Source organism: Neoarius graeffei, chromosome 23, assembly GCF_027579695.1.
Source record: "Neoarius graeffei isolate fNeoGra1 chromosome 23, fNeoGra1.pri, whole genome shotgun sequence".
Taxonomy (NCBI): Eukaryota; Metazoa; Chordata; class Actinopteri; order Siluriformes; family Ariidae; genus Neoarius; species Neoarius graeffei.
This window is the reverse complement of record NC_083591.1, coordinates 23,728,523-23,753,845: the sequence shown is the minus strand read 5'-3', so window position 1 is coordinate 23,753,845 and position 25,323 is coordinate 23,728,523. Positions and strand designations below refer to the sequence as shown.

The 25,323-nt window shown below is 41.0% G+C and overlaps 1 protein-coding gene across 3 annotated transcripts in view; it reads right to left on the bottom strand.

Annotated features, from left to right (window-relative positions):
• efr3a (EFR3 homolog A (S. cerevisiae)) overlaps nt 1-25,323 on the bottom strand; it is a 182,667-nt gene that overhangs the window by 53,832 nt on the left and 103,512 nt on the right. For all 3 annotated transcript variants that reach the window (XM_060905946.1, XM_060905947.1, XM_060905945.1), the window contains 3 exons: nt 24,687-24,794; nt 9,474-9,552; nt 8,984-9,119 (listed from right to left, as the gene is read on the bottom strand). In XM_060905946.1, coding sequence (XP_060761929.1) covers nt 8,984-9,119; nt 9,474-9,552; nt 24,687-24,794 — 323 coding nt within the window. The remainder of the gene's footprint in view (nt 1-8,983; nt 9,120-9,473; nt 9,553-24,686; nt 24,795-25,323) is intronic.

The window sequence follows — 25,323 nt, the reverse complement described above, 5'->3', positions numbered from 1 at the left end:
ATCGATCTGTTTGTCTATTCATCCGTTCCTTTGTTTGGCTGTTAACTGTGTAACACAGCTTGCACTGTTTGACTCATGTCTTTCTTTCTGCATGGCATGTGCAGTTAATCGATGGAGACAATAGGAATAAGACAACACTGACATCTGAGTGACAGCCACATTATAAGAACTGGGAAATACAGAAAGACAAGAGATAAAAATCAACAATGATTCATGATTAAGGCCATTCCTTGCCATAAGTAACAGTCATTAATTGTGAATATTCTACCAGTTGCCTCTGGAACTGTACATGTAAAATTCCTTTGTGTATTAACCACCTTTTCTTGTGACTGGGATACAAAAGTAAATAAATAACACTGAAAAGACACAATTGGGTGAAGGAGACTGGCAACTGGAATAATAGAGATGAGCCACTGGCTGTCCTCCAAAGCCTTTGAAACATTTTCTTGGAGAATAAAAGGCGGTCAGCATTATTTCTAAGCTCTGAGGCAAAAATGAATGAATGAATTAATAATAATAATAATATAAAAAAACTTTGGGGACACACATTGTTTAATTTTCCTCTCTAGAGCGGAGATAAACGAGACTTCTAGGAGAACATCTCTCATTGTATATCCTTCCATCGTTTTAGAGTGAGCCTTTATCATTTTTCAATAAAGCCTTTTGATGTTGATAATTAGGCCTGCACTCTGCTTAATAGTGCAGGCACATTTAAGATGGTTGTAAATGCATACAGATGGGTGAGAAATTGAAGGAAAAATGTCTTCGTAGTATTTGGGCCACCATGAGCCACCAGAACAGCCTCAGTGTGCCTTGTGTACAGTGTCTAATGTGATGTGTTTGTCCAGTACTGTCTCTAGAGCTGTACTGGAGAAACAGAACATCACTGACATGTGCAAACACTGCTAACAACAAAATCCTACGAGGGGGGCCCAAACAGATTAATACAAAAACCCTAGAGCATGTTGACGGACGAGTCACCTTCAAGGTAATGCCCAGGTCAGACGGCAGAAAGACGCATGCTGCGACCTGCGATCGGTCGGGTGGCAACTGACTGCAGGTGGACGCAGGCGTTTTGCGTCAAATCCTTCGTTGTGGTCAGACGTATTGCAAGATGGAGAGTTTTTAAGCTGAATCTTGTCACAAGCCAGCCAGGAACATCTAGGTCCTGATCCAATCTTTCACCCCATTCCCTGGTTTTCCTTGAGCTTTCCCCGTGCTGCGGCCAGCACCCATCTCGCATCAGCTCATCCACGACTACTGTATATTATACCACTCGGATATTCGTTCGGCATGGGATTGTCTTTGCCTCAGGATATGGTTTTTCACCCCTTCCCCCCCACCCTGGGTTTTGTATTCTATTATTTTGCTACTTTGGAGTATTTCGCTCTTCTGTGGATATCTTTTATTGGGATAGCGAGTGCGTTGTTTTGCTGACACGGAAGAGCTTTGAACTTTAGAACTGTGTTCTTTGAACTGAGAGCTCTTTCCCCTGGTGGAGCTGCGTTTCTGGACTCTATCGTGCTTTTTTCAACCTGCGATTGGTCGCTCAAGCGTTGCATGACTGCCTGCCTCTACATGCGTCAACCTGCTATTTGCACCGATTGGAAGTGAATCGCAGCTGAAATGCGAACAGATCATGATCCACTTATGTCAACCTGCCTCTACTAAAGGCCATCTGCAACACTCTGCTATTATCTGCATCGTCGTGCGTCGACGCAAGACCAGTCTTGCGTCTACCTGCGATAACAAAATCGAATTGAAAACTAGCTGCAGCCTGCCGTCTGACCTGGGCATAACAACGTAAATGAAATATGTTTTGGCTTAAATGATATATACTAAACAGATGATTGGATTTATGAACAGGCAGCTGAGTGTACAAGCATAGTTTATATAATTGTTACAAAATTAACACAACTACCTCGGAGATGTGATACAAATTGATCACTTTAAGAACCCTGAATAGAAATCCATGGGAAAAGTCTGTAACGCCAAAGATGGCGGTTGTGTACACACAACCCACGCCTGTCCCCAAAAAGCCAATCATCTGCTGAACCATGAAACATATTAAGCCCATCTTGTTGTTGCACTGATGCAAGTGCACTTTTTTTTTTTTAAATCACCGTTGACTGGAGATTATATACATGCAGTTTTTATGTCCCACTAGCCACTAAAAGTGCAGTTATAGCTCTCTACACATTCATTTAGATAGGCACTTGCACTTATTAGCCTGAAATAACTGCCCAGATGCTGGCTGCCGAGTGGCAAGACTTGCCTATAAGGACTCTGATCTGCATTCTGGTCAGATATTGCCCGAATTACTTATGAAGTAATCAGAACACCTTGTCTGAAAAAAATGACATGGTGACACACAAGCTGTTATTACTGAGCAACATGTTTATATAGCAGCATGGTAGTGCGGCGGTTAGCACCGTTGCCACATGGCAAGCAGTTTCCGAGTTTGAACTTCGCAGCCAACTGTGACCTTTCTGTGTAGAGTTTGCAATGTTCTCCCCATGCCTGTGTGGGTTTCCTCCGGGTGCTCAGGTTTCCTCCCACAGTCCAAAGCCTTGCAGTCAACTGGCTACTCTAAATTGCCCATATGTGAGAATTTTTTTTTTTCTCTATTCACCCTGCCATAGACCGGCAACCTGTCCAGGATGTAGCCCACCTCTTGCTGGAAGTCAGCTGGGATTGGCTCCAGGTTCCGCCATGACCCTGATAAGCAGCGCAGATAACGGATGGATGTTTATAAACAACAAAACTACTAATCCTAGCTGGTGCACAGTGAAAGTAGACACAAAAGTCTTTCAAGTCCTGCATCTTTTCCCCTTCAGTGAATTAACTTTTTTTTTTGTGCTAGGTGAAAATTATTGTAAACCGCAAATGTTGGCACCTCTGTAGCTTTCTAAAAGATGTTACCTCAGTTGGTGTTTTGATGTAAAGCGTCGTCTAACACATTGATGCTTCCATCTGAGACAAATGGACCAAAACCGTGACCACTAAATGTCTCCTGCAGCATAACAGAGCTGTAAAGAATTCAGGCTTGCACTGTTCTCTTGGTGTTTACCAAAAATGCACTTGCTCATTCATTAAGAATATGGTACAGAATGACTCATAACAATGCATCACTTTCTTCTACATCTGTGCTTTTTTTTTTGAGCCACTGAACTCTCAAATGTTAATCCATCATTGTAATGCACTGCAACCCTACAATAATCTCATCTCATCTCATTATCTCTAGCCGCTTTATCCTTCTACAGGGTCATGTCCCTCTCTATTTGGTTATCAATGGACTGTTCTTGCTGACACACGCATCCTTAGCACATCCTGCACTGACAGTTATATAAAGAACAGATGTAGTGACCTAAACCCAAAGTCTGTAAAGTACTTTGGTTAAATTCTAACATCACTCCCCCCCACACTCCCCTGAAAAATATAATTTTTTTTTTTAATTAAAAACATCTTATCTGGGAAGCCATTTTTAGAATTTAATCTCTCTAGAAATCTTATTCCCAGGCACATGAAATTTGGCAGACTGAAAGCCAAACTTGTTTTTTAATTGTTTAAACACCCAGAAGTCCCCACAGAAGGCTAGTCCTTTTAGTGTCCTCAAAATGGGGGGGGAGTGGAAAATTACTAAACATGAGAGGGGCTTACAGACCCCACTTTAATAGACACAGATGCTAAAAATCATGTGCTTAAACTGCTATAGTTCATTGACTTTTGGTCACAGTCTGAGGTCTGAACACAATATCATGCATTGTGTGACATATGTTTAAAGTAGGTGGCACGATAGTGCAGTGTCACCTCACAGCAAGAAGGTTCTGGGTTCGAACCATGCAGCCCACTGGGGTCCTTCTGTGTGGAGCTTGCATGTTCTCCGTGCTTGTGTGGGTTTCCTTCCACAGTCTAAAGACATGTGGATTAGGTCAACTGGCTACTCTAAATTGCCCAGAGGTGTGAGCGAAAACGGTTGTTCGTCTCTGCGTTAACCCTGTGACAGATTGGCGACCCCCTCCAGGGTGTATCCCGCCTCTCACCCAAAGTCAGCTGAGGTTGGCTCCAGCTTCCCCCGCGACCCTGACGGATAAGCAGTACAGATAATGGATGGATGGGTGTTTAAAATATCATGCTATGTTGCAAGTCCTTTTGCGCTCTCTGCATATTCAAACAAGATCTCAGCCCATGTTTGGCCTAGAATCAACTGTACCCTTTTAAAATTCATTAAAAATGTCTGACTCTTTATAAAATGCTACATAAATGATCAAGATGTCAGCAACCTTAATTTATTTGAATCTCAAATATCAAGCAGTAATGAGATGAGATGAAAACAAAACATGCATTATTAGTATCAATACTCCCTATAATTGGAAAGGTTTTTGAAAACTGTTTAAGTAGTTCTCCGAATCAGTTTTTTGACCCACGATTTTGCGATGAGCAACATGGATTTATAAGCCAGAAATTGGTTGAAACAAATTTAGCCTTATTTACAAATTTTATAATGGATGAGATTGATGAGAGAAACCAGGGTCATGCAGTATATACTGATTATTCAAAGGCCTTTGACTCGGTCACAAACTTTTACTTCATAAACTAAAAGTTTTATGGTATCAGTGGCAGTATTTTATCTTGGGTTCAAACCCATTTGTCGCAATGGCATCAGAGAGTGACTCTTGATAATTGTAAGCCACGATGGCAGTTAGTGCCTTCAGTGGTCCCCCAGGGGCCCATCTTAGGGCCACTATTTTTCATTATATTTGTGATTGATTTGCCCTCAGTTTTGAGTCACTCAAAATGCCTCCTATTTGTTGACGACAATAAAATCTTTAAATCCATTTCAAATATAGCTGACTGTGAGGAATTACAATACGGCATTAATCGGGTTAGTGAGTGGAGTCGACGTTGGGAATTGAACCTCAACGTCAAATGTGCTTACAGTAACTTCAGCAATAAGTAGTAGTCAATAAATTTTGTTTACACAATTGAGTCAAATGCTCCAGCAAAGGTTAAAGGGGAACTGAAGACAGATTTTTTTTATCATCAAAATTCTATTTCTCATTTTATAAAATATAGGAATGCATTTCTGACAGCTATTGTCACTGCTATAGCAAGTTATGAGTGTTTGAAACATGCTATGTAATATATCAGTCCATACGTCAAAGCAATGGCCGTAAACGAGATTTGCTGAGACCTGTGCGAGACATTGTAGGACAGAAGTAAAACGTACAGCGGAAATCAAAGTGACCAACATCTGCCAACATTGTCAAGAAATGCATGCACCCTCCTTCGAATGCTGACGTAATCAAGCCGGAAGTTTTCCCTGTGTCTAAAATCGCTCCCTACTCACTATATAGGGCACTATATAGTGGGGACGCCATTTTGTAGTGCTGTCCAAAACCTTCATGAGGATTATGTGGGAAATGCGCTCAGTAGAATATGTATTTATTATTTTGAAAACCCACCAGCCGCCTGATCTGGCACGTTTTAATTGTGCGACAGTAATGACGTAAATATCAGCGCAACGGACGAGTCCTCATCCTGTCGTCTTTCCGACTCTTCTCTAATCTACGTTGGTTCAAAGTCGTATGGAATAATCTCCATCACTGATGAAGCTGGCAAATCTCAAAATTAATCTAAACTGGAATGATATGGCGATCTGGCCGCTGTGTAAACAGTTTTCAAAATGGTGGTGCTGACACTTCACCTTTGAAGTCTCATGCAAGTCTTGAAGATCGCGTGGATAAGCGACGCCTGCCGTGGACCATACGAACTACATTCAACATGGCTAAAAACTGAAAAGGCTGATAAGTGTAATATAATATGCCAATACGAGTCACGATATAAGGTTAATAAAACCGAAAACGTAATTGAATAACATGTTAATTAAGAAATAAAGCAAGTTTAAAAATGACTTCAGTTCCCCTTTAAAGATATCAAGGACTTGGGTATAATTTTATCAGAGGATTTCCTCATTCAAATCTCATATTGAGAATGTAATTTCTAAGGGTAATAGAATGCTTGGGTTTTTCAGAAGAATATGTGAATCATTTTCTAATATATCCGTTGTCAAATCATTGCATATTGCATTTGTAAGAAATAAATTAGAATACTGTTCCACGCTAGCGAGTGACGAACAATTTGTACACAAACATGGCCACGAGGCTTGCTTCATTAAAAGCGGAAGATTTAAAGAGAAAGACGTGCTGAACACCCGAAAGGCTACCAAAACTTCACTGAAAAAGCGAGCAATAGTGGAAATATTGTCAAAGTTCTACAACCCCGATTCCAAAAAAGTTGGGACAAAGTACAAATTGTAAATAAAAATGGAATGCAATAATTTACAAATCTCAAAAACTGATATTGTATTCACAATAGAACATAGACAACATGTCAAATGTCGAAAGTGAGACATTTTGAAATTTCATGCCAAATATTGGCTCATTTGAAATTTCATGACAGCAACACATCTCAAAAAAGTTGGGACAGGGGCAATAAGAGGCTGGAAAAGTTAAAGGTACAAAAAAGGAAGAGCTGGAGGACCAAACTGCAACTCATTAGGTCAATTGGCAATAGGTCATTAACATGACTGGGTATAAAAAGAGCTTCTTGGAGTGGCAGCGGCTCTCAGAAGTAAAGATGGGAAGAGGATCACCAATCCCCCAATTCTGCGCCGACAAATAGTGGAGCAATATCAGAAAGGAGTTCGACAGTGTAAAATTGCAAAGAGTTTGAACACATCATCTACAGTGCATAATATCATCAAAAGATTCAGAGAATCTGGAAGAATCTCTGTGCGTAAGGGTCAAGGCTGGAAAACCATACTGGGTGCCTGTGATCTTCAGGCCCTTAAACAGCACTGCATCACATACAGGCATGCTTCTGTATTGGAAATCACAAAATGGGCTCAGGAATATTTCCAGAGAACATTATCTGTGAACACAATTCACCGTTGCCAGCTAAAACTCTATAGTTCAAAGAAGAAGCTGTATCTAAACATGATCCAGAAGCGCAGAGGTCTTCTCTGGGCCAAGGCTCATTTAAAATGGACTGTGGCAAAGTGGAAAACTGTTCTGTGGTCAGACGAATCAAAATTTGAAGTTCTTTATGGAAATCAGGGACGCCGTGTCATTCGGACTAAAGAGGAGAAGGACGACCCAAGTTGTTATCAGCGCTCAGTTCAGAAGCCTGCATCTCTGATGGTATGGGGTTGTATTAGTGTGTGTGGCATGGGCAGCTTACACATCTGGAAAGACACCATCAATGCTGAAAGGTATATCCAGGTTCTAGAGCAACATATGCTCCCATCCAGACGACGTCTATTTCAGGGAAGACCTTGCATTTTCCAACATGACAATGCCAAACCACATACTGCATCAATTACAGCATCATGGCTGCGTAGAAGGGCTGAACTGGCCAGCCTGCAGTCCAGATCTTTCACCCATAGAAAACATTTGGCGCATCATAAAACGGACGATACTACAAAAAAGACCTAAGACAGTTGAGCAACTAGAATCCTACATTAGACAAGAATGGGTTAACATTCCTATCCCTAAACTTGAGCAACTTGTCTCCTCAGTCCCCAGACGTTTACAGACTGTTGTAAAGAGAAAAGGGGATGTCTCACAGTGGGAAACATGGCCTTGTCCCAACTTTTTTGAGATGTGTTGTTGTCATGAAATTTAAAATCACCTAATTTTTCTCTTTAAATGATACATTTTCTCAGTTTAAACATTTGATGTGTCATCTATGTTCTATTCTGAATAAAATATGGAATTTTGAAACTTTTGAAGACTCGTTCAATATCATGCTAGCTGAATGGAATATATCTGATATACCATGAAAAAAACAGCCAATATTATGTAAATATCATATATAGGCTACAGACACTACATATTAGCACTGTTCTAAAACATTTGGGAATAATACTGCTGGTATGTGCCATGCGATGTGTTTATGGCTGTTATGACTGTCACGGATTGTTTGAAAGGAAACTGTCAAAGGCTAGTCCCATATCTCTGCTCATACTGATTGAAGTGTTCTTTAATAAACATGAACACAATTTCCACGTCTGTTTTGTCTTTCCCATACATCTCTAATCATTGATATTGCTTTCATCACTGTTCCTGTTCATACACTAGTGAGCGGAGACGTCTTCGTGACTGATGTTCCTGCCATCCATTCCCCAATAATTACCCCATTTTCACCGATCCTCTTGTCATCTTAATTTAAAATCAAGGTCTACTGGGCTGCTCAGCATTTTTTTTTTTTTATAAACAGAGCATGGCGAGATGTTAGGATGCTAAACTGTATGAAGCAGTAAACCTTTGGAAGCATCTGCACTCATTATCTTTCTCCAATCTTTAAGCCAGTTCCTTCCCCCCCCAATCAATTGCTTCCAAATAGACCAAAGGGAATGGGAACTAACTACATTGTACATCAATACGTTATTAAAAAAATAAGCAAACGGCTATCTTACTACAAACAGTGGTTACAACCTGATAAGACACACTATTGGCCGAGTGTCTTTGCTATTTAACCTACCCAACCAGAGATTAGGTGGCGAGCAGGGAGGACTGAGAAACGTGCAAGCATTTAGACTTTTAGGAGCAGTAAGACCTGCGAGACAAAAGCATTTAAGAGGAAGACAGAAAGAGAAAAGTGGAAAGAGTGAGATTAAACAGAGAACAAAACAGAAACACAAGGGAGAGACAGAACACAATGAGCGAAATGGACTTGGATTAGTTAGTCGAGACATGTAAATCATATTTATCATCAGTTCAGACAGCAGCACTGACAAATGGAGAAGGCAGAAGACAAGAGAACAATGAAAGTTTGACAGGAAGAATAAAGGGAAACTGACTTGCGATTGAGAAAGCATGTAATGTTTCAATCAAAATTTCAGGTCCAATACAATGAAAAACTCAAACTGTCATGTTACATCAGCATGTCTCAAAAACACATACCCACACACACTTCTTACCAACGGAGCCTTTGGCTGCTATGGCGACAGTCTCCAGTAGCACCTGGACGATACCTGCTCGGACCCGTGGTGTATTCTTACTGTGTGTGTCCAGGTGGTTCAGAACCTGCTGGATCACATGATGTGAGTGCTGAGCCTGAAAAAAACACATATACACACACACACACACACACACACACCATTCACTGACTTTTCATTCACCAACACTAAACATTTCTGCATAACTTTCCTTCACACTCAGGCATGGATGATGTGCACCAATGCACACGTTACCTTCACCCACACTTGAACAAGCATCTTCAAACGTCAATTACAGATGTGAATTGACCGCCTCTTATCTTTAATAGCGGATGTCGAACACCTGGGATCACCAGGCAAGAAAATCAAAGATAGGATGGAGTGGAACAGAAAGAGAGAGAGAGGGGGGGGGGGGGGGGGGGGGGGGAGGAAGGAGAGCGTGTGTGTGTGTGTGTGTGTGTGTGTGTCTTGCCTGTATGGAGTACATTATGATTTTGAAGCAGGATACTGCAAACTCATTTGGATCCCATAAATGATGATTATCCAAATGCCTGGAAGAGAGAGAAAGAGAGAACATCAGTCTCACACACACACACACACTGACAGTTTATACTGGGTGAGCTGAACGACATTGGAACTCCAGTACGATAATTTGTTGGTATGATGGAATATAAACAACTTCTAATACAAATATCAGAGAATCCATGCAATGTGTTAAAGCTCTGACAGTGTTCATTTGAACTTTCATCATAACTTCTTAATTGCGTTATACTTTATTTAGTTACTGTTAGTTTTAGTGTAGGTTTTGCTGACAATGATAAAAAAAAAAATTACATTTTCAGTTATTTCTGTGTAATACATGAAGGTCTGCGATGCTGCAGCTTGATTTTCATAGAAATCCTTTTTTTTTTTTTGCCACCGTCTAACACCAGTATCTTTAATGACCAATTTGAAAGTCAGAATAACTAACTATGGCTAGAACTATCTTCTCTGGAACCACTAAACTCTTCTTCTAATTCTTCTTTATTCTAAATCTTCTCCAGCTACTCTGGGAACATATGCTATTCAATTTGTATACACATGACCTTTAAGTCAGATTAAGATTCATTATCATGAACATGACATTTGTGCCTCGTGAGTGAATCAGGCTCATATGGTTTATGAAGCACACAGTATTTTTCATACAGCACATCATTGAGGACAAAATGATCTATTAATTTGAATCCACTATAATATTAACTTTATCCTGAACACATACAAAAACTAAAACTATCATGCCAATTTAAATATGCATTAGTCAAGCCTGCAGCTCAAGTAGTTCTCATTTGCCTTTCAACTGTTTGATAGCCATGGGGTGGGTGTGTGTGCGCGCGCGCGCACGTGTGTGTAATCCAAATGATTTTTTTAAACTGTTGGACAAATGGACAAGAGTGCCTTTGCCATCCTGTTCATCTTCATAATGAACTCTCATGGGTTGTTCAAGTGACTGTCACTCCCAGTTCTATCTAGTTTCCAGATTGTTAGCTGCACAGGAGTTAGGCAAAAGCATTATCTTACCTGGCTCAATAAAACATGGTTTGGACAGGATAAAGTTTCCAGACATGTGTAAGTAATGTTGCCTGAGGACATCTGTAGTGATTATGATTGATTCACATGGGATAAGCAATTTCTATATAAATCAGACATGAGCGTGTCTTCACAATGTCATCTCACTAAAATTCCATGTGGACCACATGCACCTCATTTTAGCACAAACTGTGTGTGTTGACCTTTATTATTCCCCACCCAAACAAAGTTTGGTGGGGGATATATACAGGGATGTGATTTTGGGCTGGTGAAATTATCTGAAAATTTTAGCTGGGGGGCTGGGGGCCGCAGGCCCCCAGCTGGTCCAGGGCAGCGGCCTGGTGGGGGGACAAGGGGGGGAAGCCCCCCGAAGCTCCTGGGTTCTGGGGTTTTCTGACTTAAAAATTGTACTAAAATGGCAAGCAAACATACAAGAAAAAACTTGTCATGATTAACAAACTCAAGCCAATTTAATGGTCAACATGCAACTCTGACACACACACTCTCACTCACACACACTCACACACACACACTCACTCACTCTCTCTCTCTCTCTCTCTCTCTCTCTCTCACACACACACACACACACACACCCCAAAGAACCAGCGCGAGCAGGGCCCACTAGCCCCGCGCCTTGTGACGTAATTCGCCCCGAGGCGAGCCGCGGTTTTTCTCCAACCATTCACTATTCTGTCGATTTCTTTAACTCGATTTGCATCTTTACGCTCGATCACGGAGGCTGCCATCATTCAACTCTTTGTTTGAAGCGAGCTTACGTACAGCTATCTAACAAGCGCGTTCATTGGTTGTTACAGAGCGATGAGCCAATCACGTACCTCGTTTCATCTCATTGACGTAATTACGTCATTTACGCAATTACGTCACTGAGATGAAACGAGGTACGTGATTGGCTCATCGCTCTGTAACAACCAATGAACGCGCTTGTTAGATAGCTGTACGTAAGCTCGCTTCAAACAAAGAGTTGAAAGATGGCAGCCTCCGTGATCGAGGCGTAAAGATGCAAATCCGAGGCTACCATCTTTCAAACAAAGTCGGAACGAATAGGATACGAATGTGGATGAGGGAAAAATCGGAAAAAAAATTTTCTTCAAGTTTTGAGGTGAAAAAAGCGGAATTCCGCGAATTCACGGAAAAATCACATCCCTGTATATAGAAACTGCTTGCTTCCTTCCTTCCTTCCGGTCATGTTTTCATTTCCGGGCCATATCTTTAAAACTACTGAAAATATATTCATGACACTTCGTATACATATCAAGCAGCATGTGAACTGGTGCCTTTTGCCATTTTGGAAAAAAAAAAAGTATTTTTCGAATTTTTACATTAAAAAAATAGATGTTGACTTAGTTTCTAAGAGCAATGTTCGTTTCCGGAGCATATATCCAAAACTATTCATGATACGGATTTGAAACTTGGTACGCGTGTTAACAAGGTGATGTAGATGTGCCTTTTCATACTAAGAAATATGAGAAATTTTAATTTTTCATGTTTCCACAGAAACAATTTCAGACTTAGTCTCTCAGGTTAGTCTTAGGGGTAGGTTTTGTTTCCGGAGCAGAACTTGAAAACTATGAGTGGTATGGTCTTGAAAGTTGGTATATGTGATGATTAAGTCATATATATGTGCCTTTTGATACTAAGAAATGTGAGAAATTTAAATTTTTAATTCACCTGGACCAAAGGTCTGGTGGGTTTATGCCATGGGCTGCTGAGGTCAGTATAAAGAGGTAGGGTTGGTTTCCTGCAGCAGAACTTGAAAAATGCGACAAATAATATCTTGAAACTTGGTATATAGTTGGTATATAGGGCGGGGGATATAGATGACTCTGTCTTCTTGTTATATACACTATATTATAGGTCTTGGCTGATCAAGTTGTGCTTGTTCGTTATTAGGTCACATGCACATAACATGTATGCTGCAGTTTCATTAGCAATTCAATAACTTGACCCAAAACACCCAGAAGCGTCACTCACTCACATCATGTGAGAAGTCCTTTAAAACTTTGTCTATATTTTATTGTTCTGCATTTTAACCTGGGTCAATAAAAGTTTAATTTTGGGCTCAGTTGGAGATGGCAGAAAAGAGAGCCTCCTGGTATGTCTTTATACTGAAGAATTATATGGTATATTACCCGGTGTTATTTCTACAGTCATTGCTACATGGTCTACAGGTCACACACAGTGACAACAGATTCACCCACTCTCTTCATATAAACCTAGTCCAATCAGAATCGGGCTTCATTATCTCCTTGATGCGTTATGTGAAGTCGCCATTCAAACACTTGAACATTTAAAAAGAGAGCATTTATACACACACATGTCCAGGAGGAACAGCACTGATTCCATGAATAACTTTCTCCCATTCACCAGTAATGACTTTCTCCATCTTGGAAAAGTGTTACCAAGGTGTATTTTGGTTTTACTACAATTTCTTGTCATTACTTTTTTTTTTTTGCTTGCTCACAAAGTATCTGGCTGCACTGGTTGCTTACCAGATTCCGCCATGTTTTCATTTCTGAACAGACTGAGATGGGGCGGAGTGAAGGAGTGTTTTTAAAAAGACTGAAAGGAGGCCCATTTAATCCCAGACTAGCCGTCTAGCCAGGACTGCAGTTTTCTCAGCTACATAATACATCTTTGCTGAGGCCATGGCTTGAACAATTAGATTTCATTATGTTCCCCAGTTATTGCAGTTCCCAATACCTATTGCAACCTTTAGTGGGACAGTTAATTCATCACTTCTTGCTTTCTTTCTCTCTCTCACACACATCAGAGCTACACCGTGACAATTTAGGTATTCTAATAATACGCTTCGAATCAGTCTGTTAGTCTTATATGATTTACTCTCTGCTTGCTTGCTGCATAGACATTATTTGCTTTATTTCAAATCTAATACATATGCTTCCACTTGCTTTTCCCACTTTCCTAATTTTCTTCCATCATCCTCTCTTTCCTCCCTTGCCTGCCTGTAGTCGCCATGGTGACGTCAATCTGCCCCCAATCTGAGCTATTTTTAGAATGCCTGGAAGAAAGCCTCCCCAATCCTTCCTTCCAACCCCCCCTTCTCTCCATCACCTTTAATCCCTATCAAAGATACAGATCTGTCCCCAAAAGATTAAACCTCTCCTCTTTCTTTGCACTTCAAAACCTTCCTCTTGACACCCCCCACCCACACACACACACACAAGCTCAAACGCTCGATCTGAACAAGCTGTTCACATACACACCTCGCCGTGAAGATATTAACTAAGCAACACACAAATTAACATATAAACAGACAGGAACAAACAAAACACATCGTTAAATTTATTCTAAAGAAGGTGTGTGGAACATTACAGAATTTGTTCAAAAGGAGATGTGTGTAATGTGCCAGAAAGGATGAATGCAATGCTTTGATATTCACTTCTCACAGTCATCCAGCTTGGTCCTAATTGGCTGATAACTAAGCAGAGACAAAAGCTTCTCATCAGCGAGCCTTGACAGCACAAACAGAGCACATTAACTTTGGCATTATCCATCAAATCCTGGTGCTAAAATCCCTGATGGAAGTAGTGTCTTCTAGGTCACAGAATCACAAATATGCTAAGCTATAAATAAAAACAACAGTGAAAGTGTGTCTGCTGCTGGAAGTTAAAGTGTGGATAATTCATGTTAGAGATAAGCCAATCTTTTTGAATATTCAGTATCTTAGTCTTAAAAATGTAAAGAATATTTCTTAGTTTTATTGAATACTACTACTACCACCACCAATAACAGTGGTTACATGATAGCAAAATACTCTCAACAGTGCTGAGCTCTCTGTTCACAGCGTTGTCCATCAAGATGCATTCACTGTGGATTAGATGCAAGTCTAAAAGCTATAGCTTTGTAAAATCATATTACTTTTCCAGACAAAAAGATACAGGACCACCCTCATTAGTATACTATGGCTATTTGACACAGTGGTTGAACTTTGAGAGGTTAACAGCAAACAAGGCCAAACCTGTGTGTAATTATACATTATTTATAGCCACAAGGTGTAAAATCCAAAGGGGGATGTAACACTTCCCACAGGTTGACAACTCTCTCTCTCTCCATAGGAAAACGGATGATTAGGGGTGTGAAGCGATTTTATCACTTACCAGTGGTAAGCAGTAAAGTAACTGCAGTAAAGTAATACTCTTGGACAGAGATGGCAGTGGAAGACCTGAATGCAGAACAGCGTTGGTAGCGAAGGAGCTGCAGCGATACATCATCAATGCCTGTACTCTACAGGAAACCCAATTTGCTGACACTGGACAACTGACGGAACAGAGTGGTGGCTATACGTTTTTCTGGAGTGGACGACCTGCTGGAGAAGCACGTACTTCTGGAGTTGCTATTGCCATTTGTTCCACCATGACCTCCTGCTTGGTGGGGATGCCTGAATGTGTCTTAGTGATAGTCATCAAAGCCCATTTTAAAATCAATAAAAATAACAATCTACGCATATGCACCAACACTCAAAGTCACTGAAGATGCAAAAGAGGAATTCTATGACTGTCTAAAGTCTGCAATAAGTAGCGTTTCAAATAAAGATAAATTGGTCATTCTTGGAGACTTTAATGCAAGAGCGGGAAAAGAACTGGTGCAAGAATATGCAAGGAACAATGACTTTGGCAAGGTGCACTCGGCAAGCAAGGTGTTGGGAAATGCAACAAAAACGGAGTGTTACTCCTTATGCTATGTGCAGAGCTTGATCTCACAATAACTAACACACACACACTTTCACCAAGCTGATAAATTTAAAACAACCTGGATGCACCCAAGGTCCAAGCATTGGCACCTTATCGATTTTGTTCTGACACGTGGACGTCAATCTCACGAGAGTCATGAGGGGAGCAGAGTGTAATACCAATCATAGGCTAGTTAGATGCAAGCTCGCTCTTGTTCTGAGGAAGCTCTACAAAAACCACAGAGCAAAAGACATGTCAGCCAATGTTGATGTGGTAGCACTGAACAACACCAGAGTTTGTTGTGCACTTCGTGACACTATTAAGAACGGACTATCTGACATCAACTCCGCATGTGATAACGCACCTGACCTTTAGTCAGGAATCAAGTGCTGTGTTTATGATGCCACAACGAAAATTGTAGGCCCATGCAAACAGGAACATCAAGACTGGTTCAAGGAGAGTGAGGAAGACCTATAAGCTCTGCTGAGTGAACAAAGAGTTGCTTATAACATACCTAAAATGATAGCACCACACTACACCATGAAAGGTGGCGCCAAGCAAAGGCCAAAACCCAGTGCGAGCTGTGAAAGATGAAAGATGCTTGGTATTTGAAGAAGGCTTGCAAGATACAAGAATATGCAAGAAACAATGACTTGAGAAACTTCTATTCTGCAGTTAGGTTGATTTATGGACCGAAGACTGGCGGACAACATCCGTTCCTATCTTCTGATGGCTCTGAACTAATAAGAGACAAAGATGGTATCAGTGAGAGATTAGTGGAACATTTCCATGGAGTGCTAAACCAGTCTACCTCTGTGGACAGCAACATTATCCAACATCTGCCACAATGGCAAGTATGCAGGAACCACCGACTGCTTCAGAAGTTCTACAAGCGATCAAGCAACAAACAGCATGGAAGGCTGCCGGTCCTGATAAAATCCCTCCAGATGTCTACAAAGCCATTGGCAATGTTGCTTCTGATGTGCTGACTCCCCTTTTTCACTGTATCTGGAAAATTGAAGTCGTACCACAAGATTTAAAGAATGCTCTTCTTATACCATTCTATAAGGGAAAAGGGCCGAGATCTGATTGCAACTCGTATGGAGGCATATTTCTATTATCCTCTGCTGGGAAAATTCTCACAAGAGTTCTACTGACCAGGGTGACCGAAGCAATATCTAGGATCTTCATAACAGAAAGCCAGTGTGGTTTTCAACCAAACCAAGGTACAGTCGACATGGTCTTTACACTATGACAAATGCAGGAGAAGCGCATAGAACAAAACCGTGAGTTATTTATGGCCTTTATCAATCTGACAAAGGCATTTGATTCAGTAAGCAGAGAAACATTGTGGCAAGTGCTGCACAGACTCAGCTGTCCACAAAAGTTTACCAACATTGTAAGACAACTCCACGAGGACATGCAAGTGCAGATCAAAGTAGATGGAACAATGTCTCGCTCCTTCCCTGTCACAACTGGAGTGAAACAAGGGGATGTATTGGCTCCTGAGCATTTTATAATTTATTTTGCAGCGGCCCTGTTTGTTGCACTCATCCATCTGCCGTGTAGGTATAACGTATCACACTGATGGAAGTATTTTCAAAATTCAGAGACTGAAAGCTAAAACCAAATGCCTTCATAAGCTTGTTAGAGAGTTGCTGTTTGCAGATGACTGCGCAATTGTGGCCGAATCTATACAAGATCTACAGCAAATCATGACAACCTTTTCCACGGCCATGAAACGGTTTGGCTTCGTGATCAATACCACTAAAACTGTGGTTATGCACCAACCTGTACCTGGATCAGCTCCACATAACATTAGTATTGTCCTTGATGACCAACAACTCAACGTGGTGCTACAATTCACATATCTGGGCAGCATAATAACACCAGACAACCCAATTGATAAGGAAATTGAGAATCGCCTTGAGAAAGCCAGCAGTGCGTTTGGACGACTCTGTAACCGAGATTTTAACAACAAACATCTAAAGACCAACATGAAGATACAAGTATATCGTGCTGTAGTACTATCCACACTGCTGTATGGTTGTGAGGCCTGGGTGATGTATTGCTGACATCTGGGACAACTGGAGATTTTTCACATGCAACATCTGAGACAGCTGTTGGGTATTAAATGGCAAGATCGAGTAACCACTACTAAAGTTCTGGAATGTGCAAACATTCCTAGTATTGAAGGTATTATACATCAAACTCAACTCCGATGGGCAGGACATGTGGTTAGAACGTCAGATGCACGCTTGCCGAAAAAGATCTTTTTTGGAGAACTCTGCAGAGGCACTCATAATAGATGTCCCAAGAAGAGATACAAAGTCTCTCTCCAAAGTTTTGGTGTATCCCCGGACAGCTTTGAATGCCTTGCTGTTGACAGAAGGATATGGAGAAACCTGTTGGCTCAGGGTTGTAAGACCTTCGACACAAGTAGAAATGCCAAGAGAGATTAAAACAGGTTGCTGCAAAAAGCATGGCAGCAAACTCTATCCGCTGATGGTGCCATCTCTTGTAACGTTTGCGGAAAACTATGCCGCTCCAAGACTGGCTTGCACAGCCACCAAAGGAAACATCCCTCTGGGACAATGACTGATCATCGTTTGCGATGGACAACAATAACTGTCACATTAAGGTAAGGAAACCGTTACCTTAAACCACAGCACACTGATAAGGTTTGTACTAATGTGCTCATTTGTACGTGTTTAAATGTTGAACTTTTCTCTATAAAAAATAAATAAATATGTTGTACATTTTTTCTTAAGTTAAAAAGTAAGAAAATGAGAGAGATTGGTGAGGGAAAGTTTATAGCTGCTATAATGCAAGTTATAACAGAGGCTCTTGAGTGGTGCAACTGAAAAGCATCCTACTGTCTGGAGAACAAATCTGAATGCCAAAGCCATCTATGGCTGGGAGCCAAGAGAGCAAAATTGGTCATGCTCTCTGGGAGGAGGGAAGCCATTCTCTCTCCCGTCAATCGTAAGCATTTGTGAGCTCATGTATGCGGAAGAGGGTAGATAGCTCTTTCCTCAGAGCATGTTACGCTGCCCTGTGACACAGCATAAGCAGCAGGTTGAAAAGGTGTGGCATCACGTGTCTCAGAGGAAGCACGTCATCCTTCACCCTCCCTAATAATCATATTTTCAATTTATATAGCACCTCTCTCACACCCAAGGTCGCTTTATCATGGGGGGGGGGGGGGGGGGGGGGGGGTGTCCACCAAAAGAGGGTCAGGATGCAATTCCAGTGGCGTAGCTACCCACAGTCCCACCAAAAGGCGCACAAAGGTATGTCTCACACCGCCTGCACAGCCGCCGTGACGCCACTGGCCAGAACACTACACCATGGATCCACAAAGCAAGCACAGAAGCACCACCGCACAGAGTACTGGTATGTCCCAAACTGCCTGCACAGCCACCATGATGCCACCGGGCAACATCGCTTGGAACCACTGCTGAACAGAGCACTGGACAACCCCGATGATAAAAAGAGCAACAAGCTCACTGCAGTCCATAGCAAGGACCACAGGCATCACCCATGGAGGACCAAGGCCCAAAGGGAACCAATGCCCAAAACTGGGTCTGGAGCTACACCACAACCGGTGGAAAAAACACCCAAACAAAGAACATTCAAAGGAACAAACATCAAATTATATAAAATCACAAAAAGGGGGAGGAAAAAAAAAAAGCTCCAGTGAGAAGCGGCAGCCAAAACACACACAGCATACACTTGACCGGAAACAGAAATGGTTTGGGAGTTGGCAGTTTGTAAGTGATAGATAAGTTTGTGACTGACACAATGTGACTGGAGTTTTCCCACTTGGTCTAAGTACAGAAGTGACACGAGTTCAACTAAAATCATGTGTCATGTGGATGAATCAATATTCATTTGGGTTTAATATCATTACATTTGAATCAGAATAAATGTGCCCCTATTGGCAGCTCTGTATGCTGAGCTGTATATTAGATAAGAGAATGGCCAAGTGCTGTAGCAATGAAGTTGCTGCCTCAGTCTGAATAAATATGTAACATGAACATATAAATAGATAAGTGTACATTAGATGCAAACGACCTTCCGATTACCATGATCTCTGGCGACAAACATCCTGAAATCATTTTTGGAATGTGATAACATCTCAGTTACAGTTATTGAATAACTGAAAGGTTATCCAACTCCAAAATCTCTTTATGCAGTTAATGGTGAGACTTGTACATCTTAAAATCCTCATGAGATAACTCTGGAATCCTAAAATTACAGGGATAAATTAAGAGATTCCTGGAAATAACATTTGGAAGGTATATGCTTACTGGAGCTGTGCATCTACTGCCAACATTCTGGCAGCAGATCCAGGAGTACACTGAAAGGATTAGAAACCAGAGGTTTCCCCATCGCTCTCACTTCTCTATATAAGGCCTGGTTTATACTTGATGCATGACATTGAATGTGCTTGCAGAAGCTGTGCCATACAAGCAGCACTCATCTGCATACTTTATATAAATCTGGGGGATGAAAAATAGCGACATCCAGTAGATGACACATCAGAGCCTGTGTGTCAGGTTTCTGAGTGAGATGAAAAATTTTAAGATTTCATGCACAGCGACGTTACACACTGACATTCCCGTCATTGTTGTGACTGCAGTCATGAGCTGCGTCTAAAAACTGAAAACTCTACTGTTAACATTCAGAAGTATTTACAAAGTTAGAAGAGCCAGAAAACGGGCATATAAGACCTTTACCTTCGTACGTTTGAACGCCACAAGAAAGGTCAAGTTAACCTTAAGAGGTAAACTGGTTAATATTTGTGCTATGTAGAATAGTGCATAAACATGTGATTGGAGACACGAGTTTAAAGGGCTGATGACACGAACATGACTCTATGCAATTTCTTAAATAAACTATACAACATGGCAAACATGCTAGATTTCTGTTATAATTACGTGAAAAGAAGCTGCTGTTACGCAAATATCCAACCTTTAATTGCACAGCGCAAGAAAACTGGGTCCATGGCTCGCGGCCATGTTGTGACGTCAGCGGGAGAACACGCTGCGGTTCACTGGCTGTTCTACTCTGGTTCTACTCAATGGAAATGGCGCATGAAAACGCCGGTGAACTCTCTAGTGCTAGCTCTTCCTCTTCTGGGAGTCTAGAATTGTGTTGATCTCTTCCGAAAAGAATCTATGATAGCCTACCCTCTTTACCCTTTGCCTCTCATTGCTAGGCGGCAGTTACATGAAAGCCGCAAGCTTTCACAAGCAAATACATGACTGATATCACGCCGACTTTATGATTACATTTATGATTATCATGTAGAATCTATAGCTCTACGTACCTTTATCTTATGTCGTTTCACAACACATGTTCTGACAGGAGGACTGTCTTTGGATCCGGCATAGCTACTAGTAGACCCCCTCCGGAGTACTGGCAGTGTTGCCAGATTGGGAGGAATCCCGCCCAGTTGAGCGGTTTCAAGTGCATTTTGGTGGGTTTTGAACATATTTTGGGCTGGAAACCTTCAGCAGTATCTGGCAACAGATACTGCTGACGTTTTCCAGCCCAAAATATGTTCAAAACCCACCAAAATGCACTTGAAACCGCTCAACTGGGCGGGAAACCTCCCAATCTGGCAACACTGTGTAGGCACTGCTGATGGTAGTAACACACGTTTGTGATGAACTGAACACCCAAGAGATTCTTTTAAGCTGGGAAGGGTGTCAAAACAATCCAAATCGAAGTGTTCAGAGCACAGGACGGATGTTGGTGAGGGCTCCCACTTGTCACGAGTGCGCCTGACTTGCTTCACCCACTTCGCATGCAGCTCGGGATCTCTGGGAAACTTGAATAAACTTACCCCATCCTTGTAGGTTTTGGAGCAAAAGCTGGCAACACAACGCGAAGGCATAATAACTAATATATATATATATAAAATAATGTATAATACTAATAATGACAAACTGAACACCTGTGGCATCAACAACAAACTAGTAAGTGAGGAGGAAGGTTCTTTCGCTGACGTCATATAGCTCCTCCTCCTCTTTCGTCTCCTGGGTGCTGCAGCCCTGTCAAATTTGCCCAAATAGCTGCGTTTTTTATCATAACTTGTAAAATAGGCGCCTTCGTGAATTAATATATGGATCATCTGGAATTACTTTTTATGCTATAAAACATCGCCAAAGATGTCAAAAACGTGTCATCAGCACTTTAAGTTGGTTACACAGCAACACACTACTCCCAATATTTACACTGCCATTTCATCACATGGATGCACAGTGTTGAGGATGTGCACAAGCCATGCACCAAACAGTTGCAGGATACGTATGGCAGCCCTCTTGCACAAGTACAGTCCAGGCTTAAGAATGTACCTTTTTCAGACTCTTATTGGAATCACATCACAGTCATGTTAGGAAACTGGTTTCTCCTACAAGAATGAAAACCTAAGGGAGAATAGGAATTTTTTTAAGCTAAGTAAAGAGAATCTTTCTTACAAGGCAATTAGAAATATTAATGTGCAAATCAAATGAATACTTGGTTCGTATGAAGAGCTTTTAGATCCACAGACTAATCCAATATCTGAAGTAGGATTAATGTGTCAAGTTAGCCGTTTGCTTCCTACTATCTGTGTGTTTGTTTAGATTACTTTTAAATCAGCATTTATTTTGAAAAACAAAAAGACAACTCATGAAATTGTACCCATGAGTGGAGTCATGTCTAAGATTACAAGAAGCTCAGTGTTTATGCCAACATTTACAAATATTAATCATTCTTGGGTTAATAAGGGCCTCTTAGCTAAGCTTCTGTCTAAATCTTGGTGTGTCCAAGCAAGTTTGATGCAAGAACAAATGTTTGTTTGTTAGACAGAGATGTGCTGACTTTACAGATACTTGGACTCTATAGAAGCCATTGTGGCCTATTAAGTACAGTAGATTGTGACAGAGTGTATATACAGTTGTGGTCAGAAGTTTACATACAGTGACATGAATGTCATGGCAATATTTGGGCTTACAGTAATTTCTTTGAACTGTTCTTTTTCTGTGGCAGAATGATTATACAGCATACATCTTTAATAAAAAACACCACCACTAGAATTTGGTGCACAAGTTTTAATTTTCTTTGGGTTTTCTGAAATCAACACACGGTCAAAAATTTACATACGCTCACTTAGATTATTAATTCAGAGATGATGAAACTTCCAAAATGTCTCTCATCTTGCCAAAGCCGAGATCTCTGAACTTCCTGTTAGTGATCATGATTGACTACAGCTGGTAGTTTCTCTGTGCCTTCATAAAAAGGGTTTGTTTACAGCACTCATTGGATTGGCCAACACACAGTAAAATGGGAACTTCCAAAGAGCTCAGTGCAGATCTGAGAAAGAGGATTGCAGATGTACACAACTCCAGAATGTCAATTGGAGCCATTTCTAAAATGACTGCAAATTCCAAGATCAGTTCAAACAACCAGCTCTGATGTGTGTTTGGGTTCATTGTCCTGTTGTAACTCCCAAGTCATGTTGAAGTTGTAGTATGCAAGTTATTGTGAGGTGTAGTCACTTTGCCAAGCCACTTTGCTTCAAGAAAGCCCAAACTGTCACCCTCAGCTGAAAGGAAATTGATTAGGATGGTCAGGAGCAACCAAGGAACGTCTAAGGCACAGCCCTGCCATAGACTGGAAGCTGCTGGATCATGGTCTACAGTTCAGATCACCATGAACTAAGAGGCTGCTATCCAAGAAATAACCCCCTGCTCCAAAATTGACAACTTCAAGCTTAACTAAGGTTTGAAGCTGACCACATGGAAAAAGAAAAAGCCTTCTGGAGGATAGCTGTATGGTCAGATGAGACAAAGATTGAGTTGTTTGGCCACAATGACCACCATGTACAGAGGGACACTGTACCAGCTGGTGGTGGTGGTAGGATCATCATGTTCTGGGGCTGTTTTGTTGCCCGTGGAACTGGTTCATTGCACAAAGTGGATGGAATAATGAAGGAGGACTACCTCAGAATTCTTCAGCATAAACCACCAGAAACTTCAACATGACTTGGGAGCTACAACAGGACAATGAACCCAAACATGCATCAGAGCTGGTTGTGGAGGATAAAGCAGGCTAACATTAAGCTTAAAACAAGTCCTGACTTCAACCCTATTGAAAATATATGGACCGTGCTTATAAGTCGAGGCCATGCCAAGGAAAAAAATAAATAAATAATTTAATTGAACTCGACCAATTCTACCATGAAGAGTCATGAAATATCCAACCAGAATTCTGCCAGAAGCTTGTTCATGGTAAACAAAAAATGTCTGGGCAAGGGGAATATTGTGAAGAGACATTTTACCCAAATATTAGGTGTGCTGTATGTATATTTTTGACCATGCACGTATAATTTTGACCCCGTGTTGATTTCAGAAAACCCAAAGAAAATTAAAACTTGTGCACCAAATTCTAGTATTTTTTTTTAAATTAAAGATGTATGCTGTACATTCTGCCACAGAAAAAGAACACTTCAAAGAAATTACTGAAAGCCCAAATATTGCCATGACATTCATATCCAAGATGACATTCATGTCACTGTATGGAAACTTCTGACCACAACTGTAGATGTAGGTGGCCACTAAGTCTATATATGCAATGATTACACCATGTTTTTTTCCCCTCTCTTTTTTTTTTTAACCACAACTGTAGTCATATTTAAAAGGAAGGGAATTAATGCAACAATGTTACTTTAGGAAAAGGTGATTATGAAAGACAAATAGCAAAACCTGGAAATAAATTCATGCATTTTTCCAGCACTTTCATGGTAGATCAGACTTTCTATTAGTACAGTGGAGATCTAAACTATACATCAAATGATGGAAAGAGTTTAAAGGAAAGGCAGCAAGTTCTTTTCAAGCTAAAAGGAACAAAAGGATTTAGTTTGCTGATTTGAAACTAGCTGTCAGTTTGTAGCTTACCCTTTTTTTTTAGTTTAATGCTGAGGCCTTTATGAATTACGAGACCCAAATGATAAATAACGACATGTTGATTTACACATGTGCTTAAAGAAGGTTAAGTCCTTGCCTGTACCTTTGTATCCCTTCCCCGTTACCAGTCATTAAGCTTAAAATCTAGTGCCAAGGTCAGTTTAAAGAGGCTAACTGTTGACAGTGCAGTCTACTCCATTACTTGAATTTATTAGTCACTACAAACAGAGACAGCATACCAAAATACTAATCACTACAACATGCTTTTATTTTACACTCTAGTCCACTTGAGATGAAAATCAAAGATTTTTTTTTTAGGAATTTCAAGCATCTGAGTGAAGCATGCATGTCAAAAGCTTCCAGACTTCCAAAGGCAGTTGAAAAGATCACATGGTGGTTTGACACAATGGTGGTTCTATAGTGTTCACATGCTATGGAAACTGTACTTACACGAGCACAGGCCGAACAGCGTTGTTCATGTTTCCATATGCAGCACGGCCAAGCAACTCGCGAAAGCAATTCTCAGCTAGGGATGCGGGGTTCTCGTCTCCTCCACCCCTGAGACAGAGAAAGGGGAAATGGAAAGATGCTGAACAAGTCTTATAGTGCTAGAACAAAGAAAACACTTGGACATACTGTCAGAAAAGAGTCAGAGCACTGGCATGTTTTTGCGTTCAAGAAATTCAGGAATGTCCCTGGCACCATTAAGTAGGTCAAGAAAACAAGCAGCCCCTGGCTTTAACGCCAGGTGCTGCCCCCTGGGTTGAACAAATTCTGTTTAACTCTTAAACCAAGTGCCACAACTGGAGTGCAACAGTGCTCAGATTTAGCTTTCCACTTAATTAACAGGTATAGTAGGTATGTTGGAGCAAAACCCCAAAATGTGTGGGAATTCAGCCCCCCAGGACTGGTATTGGGCATCATAGTTAAACTAGGACCTCACACCTCTACAGACCCATGACCTAATTTCTCCCCTTCTCCAAATGTCATGTAGATATGGGTCCATCTCAGAAACTGGTCTCTCATTTGGGACATTATGGTCAAAAAATAAATTTTCTAATTTTACTTTTTTTTTTTGCGTTTACCT